Source organism: Ascaphus truei, chromosome 19 (assembly GCF_040206685.1).
Source record: "Ascaphus truei isolate aAscTru1 chromosome 19, aAscTru1.hap1, whole genome shotgun sequence".
NCBI lineage: Eukaryota > Metazoa > Chordata > Amphibia > Anura > Ascaphidae > Ascaphus > Ascaphus truei.
Genome location: NC_134501.1, coordinates 12,182,978 through 12,190,664, shown reverse-complemented (window position 1 = coordinate 12,190,664; position 7,687 = coordinate 12,182,978). Strand labels below are relative to the sequence as shown.

The following is a 7,687-nucleotide window of genomic DNA, read 5'->3' as shown; positions in this document are numbered from 1 at the left end:
TTCCTATTGGTCTGTGTAACGTGGGAGATTTAAACCTCCATTTTGTTTCCCCTTGAGAAGATGGTACTGACGGTGCCTTCGGGGGTATGTATCTTGAGAACCTGGAACCCCTGGAGCTGAAAATAGCATGTTTCAGTTCCAGGGGTGTGTGTGTATATGTGTGTGTGTGTGTGTGTATATGTGTATGTGTGCGTGTGCGTGTGTGTGTGTGTGTGTGTGTGTGTGTGTGTGTGTGTGTGTGTGTGTGTGTGTATATGTGTGTATATTTTCTGCACATTTAATGTAGTGTTTCTTTATTCCCCAATTTTTTTTATTATATCAACGGTGCGTCTCAGAATCGATGAAATACTGTGTGTGTATGTGTATGTGTGTATACATATAGATATATAATTATACAGGGCTTTTGCAGTCTACAAGCTTTTAATTATTGTGGAGTAAGAGCAATTTCACTATTGTGTCACTTTGTATCTACATAAAATCTGTCCTTTTTTATCTTCTTAAAACACATGCATTGGGAAAATCTGAGATGTCCTTGCTAAGTGGGTTATATATATATCTATATATATATAGTTCTTCCTAAATACATTATATTATACTAATGTTTTCATGTCTATGTAGTTCAATATCCCCTCTCTCCCCCCCCCCCCCAGCATGTGCTGTGCAGAAATCTGCATGCTCAAAAAATAGAGGATGTGCCTGGAGGACTACAACACCCATGATGCTTTGCAAGGTCACGTGATCGTGTCACACTCCATTCTCCAGCCAGCTGACCCAGTGTTGGAAGGTGAGTGCTGAGAGAGCCTGGATGGGGGTGGGGGCTCTGTGCAGGGGGCATGAGCAGGTCACTACCCCTCTGTGCAGGGGGCAGGGGCAGGTCACTACCCCTCTGTGCAGGGGGCAGGAGCAGGTCACTAACCCTCTGTGCAGGGGGCAGGAGCAGGTCACTACCCCTCTGTGCAGGGGGCAGGGGCAGGTCACTACCCCTCTGTGCAGGGGACAGGAGCAGATCACTATCTCTGCCACAATTGCTCATTGTTTAAACGAGATCAAATAATAATACAACCTGATGGCATCTCCAATGTTATGTTGATAGAGTTATGTTGTCTAATGCACTAGTAATTCAGAATATTATTTATTGTTTAAATAAATAAAGGCCTGTACTTGGCACAGATCATGGAGCTTTATTGCAGTGCAAATTCATTTTGCATTTGCAACTAGTGTTTACAGTGCAAAAAGTGCCCCACGTTCTGTTTAATTAGGCACTTCCTGGAATAGAGGCAGAGACAGGATGCAAGATGTTTCATGCATGTAGAATTCATAGGTAGACACACTTTGGGGAAAATATATCAACATAAAGAAAGTGCAAATAGATATTTGATTTCACGCGTTGCTCCATTTTCTGCTCGTCTGTGTGTCAAATATATCAAAGTGTTAGGCTGCGTCCATGGAAGGACAAGCAGCGCTGCACCGTGCGGACGCTCCGCGATGAGCCCCGGCATCCTCAATAAGGATGTCTTGAGAGGGGGCTCACGCGAGCGTCCGCAGGCGTGCTGAGGCGTTGGGATTTTCAGCCGACAGCCGGAATTGTTTTTCAGCGCGCTGTCGGCTGAAAACCTCCAATCACAGCAAAGCAGCGTCAACGTCACGGCGCTATGACGTTGACATCGGCGCGTCGCGGTCTATTGGTCCAGGGATGTCACTGCCCCGCCTCCCGATCGCGCACACTGGCTCGCCTACCAGTCCATGGGATCGCTGCTGATCGGGCAGGCGAGTCTCAGCGCGGAGCAGCGCGGGCTGAGGCTCTATGGATGCAGCCTTACTTGCATTTGACCTGGTGGATTTATTTGACGCAAATACAAGATACCAAGACTTTGCTACATCTCCTAATCTGTGCGTCCTGTAACTCCTGTTGACACAAATTGCAAAGTGGCGCAAAACTTGGAGCAATTACCTTGATACATTGACGCAAGATGAAAATGAAGCAATTAGCGTCAATTTTGCACCAGATTTGCTATGATACCCCTTTATTTCTACAAGAACCAAAGATCTATCCCTATGTTGCCCCCAACATTGCATGAGTACAAATATATACATTTGGTTATATACAGTCTATAATAACATTCAGGGCCAGCCTCATGGCGGTTCCATCGGTGCCAGGTTACGAGTCCCTGCGCTCTCACCCACAGCTGTTAAACTGATTGTCGGGGGGGAGAGCGCAGGGCCTCTGAAGTATCTCTTACTTGGTCCGGCAGCATCTCCTGGCATCTCCCCTCCTACAGCGTCCCGTCATGGCGCTGCGACGTGAAATGGCGTCATGTTGCCATGACAGTGTGACACTGCATGGTGTCGTGACGCAGCGACGTCATGACGCCGCGAGGTCTGAGGAGATGAAACTTTGTAGGTTTTCTCTTTAATAGAAGTGCAAATGTAACTACTGGCTCCTCTGTCAAATGTATCTGTCCAATTGTCTCCATCAAGCACCTCATCCAGGTGCTCTTCCAATTGTGCTCTGAATTTTAGCTTGTTGTGGGAACCGATCACTGGAACGGTAAAACATGGATGTAGTGGTGAGAAGGGTTTTCTGGCCTTCCGATTCCAAGCTAAAATCCTCAAGTGCGGTGTGCGGATTGATTTGGCTATAGAACACCCTAATCTGTAGATAGTGGGATCATTTTTTGGTAGCAGGATTTTGTCTGCCGTGAACTATTTAAATTGTCTTTTAAATCTAGGCTTACGTTATTCAGTCTGGATATTTTGACTCTGGACCAATGTGAGAATGCATATCGAGATAGACCTGGGGCGAATTCAGGGTTTCCCAGTAGCTGGGACATTGGGGAGTTCTTGAAGTCAGCTTGTATTTCCATTTGAGCTTCTCCCACAATTTCAAGAAATTAAAGAAGGTAGCTAACGACTTCTAGATGATTGTCCTGCCCTGGGGGGAAGCCATAGTAGCATATCTAATTTGACCGGATGGTCCACGGCGTCTTTGAGCGCGACTCGTCTCCTTAGTTCTTGATTTGCATGCCATGGCACCAGCTGGCACATTAGTGCCGCTTTGGAGTATGAGTTTAGGCAAGGTAGAGCCAAGCCCCCTGCTCTTGAGGAATGGGTTAGGGTCTAATTCTGTTCCAGTTAAATTTCAGAACGAGTGATTTGTAGCTTGAGAATGTCTTTCCGTGTAATGAGGGTGAAAACAGCCTAGGTAGTAAATTAATTTTTACAGATTGTCCTCTCCCAATCCAGGAGATATTTACATTTGTCCAAATGTGTAGGTCTGCGTGGAGGGTTTGCAGTAATTTGGGGGTCGTTAGCTTGATATATGGTTTTATAATCCTTGGTGAGGAAAACTCCTCCAAGTTCTTTAGCTACCAGGTAACATAGTTACCCTTAGGCTGCGCTTATAGTGCCAGCGACGTTGCGTCAAAACAAATGCATGGCCGCTGTCGTGTGCGCTTATAGTAAGGACGAAGCGATGGCTTGGTTGCGATCGCTGGAAGTCATCTCAATTTTATTTTTTCAGCGACAGTAGCCTGACGTCGCCGGCTCTATAGGCGTAGCCTGACATCACCGGCACACTAAGCGTAGCCTGACGTCGCCGGCACTATAAGGGCTTTGGGGTTAGTAAATCTGCTATAATCACATTTTGTGCTATTTAGGTTGAGTAGTGGGTGAGGGATATTATCCCAATAATCAGGGCTCAGCTGTCCTGGGAGTATATATGCGTACTCAGAGTAATAGTCTATAACCAAGGTACTTAGAGCATGTAGAAGTGCTATGGGAGACTCAATGTAGTAATGTAAACATAGGAGTGTACTAGTTACGCTGGACGGCTAACACAGATCTCCATATATACCATAAAGGTCCTGCATAAGCCCCCAGCAAAACAAAGAGTACATACCGTATCAACCAGTGATTGTGAGAACTCCCTTAAAGCACAGCTCTGTCCTTGATGAGTGGGTGCGTCACGCCAAACGTGATTGAAGAGAAAGTAGTCCCGAAGGGTCCAATGGCGGAGCCATTGGACCCTTCGGGACTACTTTCTCTATTTAGGTTGAGGTCTGGGGTTTCTCCTTCACCTTCAGTCTCCGACTGTCATGGGGTCGGCAGCCCGAGAGCCTTCCTGTCGGCAGAAAAAGTCTCCTAGGTTTTTTTGGGATTTCATCTTACCTTTAGGAGGCATCCTTAGGGTTTAGTGTGGTTTGTTATCCGTTTTGGTAAAGAAAATGAGTGCTTAAATATACATAATTGCTCGATATGCCACCGTTCTCAAGCTATATGCGGCTATTCACTTCAGGTTCTGCAGCACCCGCCTCCCCCCATGCTTTATTATTACAACATTTATTGAAAACGTTTTCCTATTCAACAAATATTTATCACAATACATTTCTTAATATTGCTATGGTTCCAAATGGTTTATTGCCCAATCCTACTGGGTCACCTCTTCCCTGTGCAGGGTGCTGTGACGGATTGCTGATCAGGATGGGGACGAACGAGGCAGATTGGACTGTGCTGGTACTTACCTGTCAGCACAAGGACAGTGTTTGCGCCTTCCAGCGAGGTAAGGACTACCCCAAACCTAACACCAGACCTCACTCTTTACTGCAAACACCAGGCCTTACACTGCATTTCACACCAGGCCTCTCTCCTCTCTTTCGTCCTCATGTGGACCTCACTCATCCCCTGTCTCCTTGCAACAGACTCTCTCCTCTGTTTGCTCCTCACATAGATCTCCCTGTCTTTTCCCCTCACACCAGGCTCTCTCCACCTCGACATTAGACCACTTACAAATCTGTTGTAGCAAAAGGTGTCCGAAACTGTAAATACACTCTCTGACTAACTACTTTGAGTGAGTTTAATATTAACCACTTACTCAATGGTGATCAGATCTATTCACTACTACCACCACCACCAAAGAAATAGGCAAAATATGTTAATTAATATATGTACCAGGGTCTCAAGTCTCTGTTCATTATAGAATAAACTATCTACTTAACACACAAATCTGTTGTAGCAAAAGGTGTCCAAAACTGTAAATACACTCTCTACAAAGCATGTAACACTTCGTTCAGAGCCCAAAAGCATTTTTTGTTAAAGAATTGTTTAACATATACATGTATACATACACACACACACTTAAATTACAGAAAAAACGTTTATTACAAGAACATATAGTTACAGTAAATGCAGAATTGTTTCTTAAAATAAGATAAAACATACATAGAAATGTATATATTTTACCACATGTCATAGGCTTTTCCCAGAGAGATGTCACGGGTGTAGGAAAGATGAGAATTCACGTGTCCGATTCAAAAACACACCTTGTTGAACTCCTCTCCCTCCCCTATTGAGCTCTCTTTTTGTAGATTTACACAGACCCAGGAAGGCTCTTGACCGGTCATCAACCCAATATCTTGCATTTTTAAGAGAAATGGCAACCACATTAACCCCTGAAGCACCAGATTGATAAAAATACTTAAGATCTCAGGATATTATCATGACAAACCTCACTTCCCTTCTCCAACTTGCTCCCAGTTCTCCTTCCGACCCCCCTTAAGGAGGACCATCTCATCTTACATCTTCAAACGCCTAGCATACCTTTGATTATCCTGCCGTCTCGTGATATGTCTATCATCCCTTCCAGAGTTGGAGATAAGGCAGCGCCGTGGTGGTCTGCCCTCTGGAACCCTCCTCCTTACCGTGGAGGACCCCCAATCCCATGTAGGCAGTGGAGGAGCCACTCTGAACGCACTGTTGGTGGCTGCAGAACATCTGAGTGCCAGGGCTGGGTACACAGTGAGTAACACGAGCATTTTCCATTGTGCTGTATGTCATGAGGCACCTTCATCAATGCCATGAAGAGATTGTAATCCATCAACAGTGGGATTGAGGTTGTACTCGGATAAGAGTAGAAACCAAGGTCTAGATATATCTAAATATAGGACTAACATATAGTCAGGGGCAGAACTACTCTCCTCTCTTTCCCTTCCTCCCCCGGGACCCTACCTACCTCCTGAAGTTCTCCGAAAGTTGGCTATGAGTTCTGTGTATTGTATGTATGTATGTATGTGTGTCTGTATACATATGCGCCTATAATTGGGCAATGCAATCCATCGTGTGATGGTCTATATATTTCTGTCCATCTTTGTTCCCTGCAGGTAGTTTCTTCAGATGTCCTGCAGGCGGCGCGTGTCCTCATTTTGCACATGGTGAGTGTGGAGCCCCTGTGCAACATTGCTTGACGTTATGGGAATAAATTCCTGAATGTGGGTGTGCTCCCAGGGAGCAGTGAGTTGGAGTACAATATATAAGATAATTGGTTGAAGCGGTGCCTTGCTAGCCCCTCTGGGACTGCAATAATCCGGAGTCTCGTCCTTTCGCAGGGCCGGGACTTTCTGTTCGATGACTGTGGCCGAGGCTTTACCGTCCTTCCAGTAGAGGATCCACAAGTGTCTATCGAATCATTGACCTGTAACCTGGACAGTCTGCTGGGGACACTGAGGCACCAGGTGACGACAGTACAAATTAAAATATATATATATATATATATATATATATATATATAACAAAAAGAAGACAGTGCGGCTCCCATAGCTTAATATTGCCAAACAATTGTAATAAATGCCAAAATGCATGGATCACGGCTACTCACAATGTTTAAAAAGAATATAGGCACGGAACTCAATATAATTTCGTGTACTTCACCCGCTCCTCCGCCACTGTGATGTCCCGTCCGGTGCGCCAAAACCACGTGTAAAAACCGGTACACTTCCACGCTAAGACTTCGGGTGTGCGCGTCTGCACTATGCTCCTCCTCCAATACAAGTCTCGTGATAGTGGTTCTTGGTAGCCAAGCTCTCGATGAGCTTCCCATGGGCAGCAGATTCGCCACAGGGGGATATTTTGGTAGTTCATATCAATGTTAAAAATGATATGGAGGCAAAGTTCATAAGTTCATAAGTGTATATGTATAAGTCCGTGATCTTAGCCCTACGCGTTTCGTCGCGATTACTGCGACTTCGTCAGGGGAACCTGTAGGACCTATCTTGGCAATATCTGCTTTGGGGAATTTTTCTTTTCTCTTGTTTGTGTTGTATGTTAGTCACTTAACAGAACATCATTCCCTATATCATTGCACCGTCCATTTCTGTGTATACAGTGCAAGCGCATACGTTTATGTGTGTATGTGTGTATGTGTGTATGTGTGTATGTGTGTATGTGTGTATGTGTGTTATGGTGAGTGAAACGGTGACTAAAACCCTCCACCATATAGCATATAAAAATATTTCTTGTGAGCACATTCACATGTCTCGGACAGGTCTGCAACCCTGCTGTTCACCGTTATCACCTAGCATACAGCGCTTCCACTGCAGCAAGGGATTCTGGGAAATGACATGCAAATGAGTACACAGTGCCACCTTTTGTCTCAAGCCCACATTACATGGACACCCTTAAGCCAATGCATGCTGCTTTAAACACAGCTTTTAAACATAGCCTGGGATGAGATGCAAAGCCAGTAAACCCACTCACAGACAGACTGTTTCAACCTTGAGATATATAGATATAGATATATATATATATATCATGTATGTATGTATCTCATGTATGTATGTATGTATATCTCATGTAGGTATATATCTATATCACACATACACAGCTGTAGTTCCTTTTATCAAATATTCCGCCTTGA

The 7,687-nt window shown here is 44.8% G+C and overlaps 1 protein-coding gene across 2 annotated transcripts in view; it reads left to right on the top strand.

The window, feature by feature from the left end:
• The first annotated feature begins 735 nt into the window (after positions 1–735).
• FCSK (fucose kinase) overlaps positions 736–7,687 on the top strand; it is a 29,153-nt gene continuing 22,201 nt past the window's right edge. Inside the window, exons 1-5 of one of the 2 annotated variants that reach the window (XM_075576591.1) lie at positions 736–784; positions 4,454–4,558; positions 5,642–5,793; positions 6,156–6,206; positions 6,381–6,506. In XM_075576591.1, the coding sequence (XP_075432706.1) occupies positions 4,480–4,558; positions 5,642–5,793; positions 6,156–6,206; positions 6,381–6,506 (408 nt within the window). In that variant the 5' untranslated portion in view covers positions 736–784; positions 4,454–4,479. Of the gene's footprint in view, positions 785–3,596; positions 3,618–4,453; positions 4,559–5,641; positions 5,794–6,155; positions 6,207–6,380; positions 6,507–7,687 lie in introns of those variants that run through there. The other variant, XM_075576592.1, reaches the window with a different exon arrangement.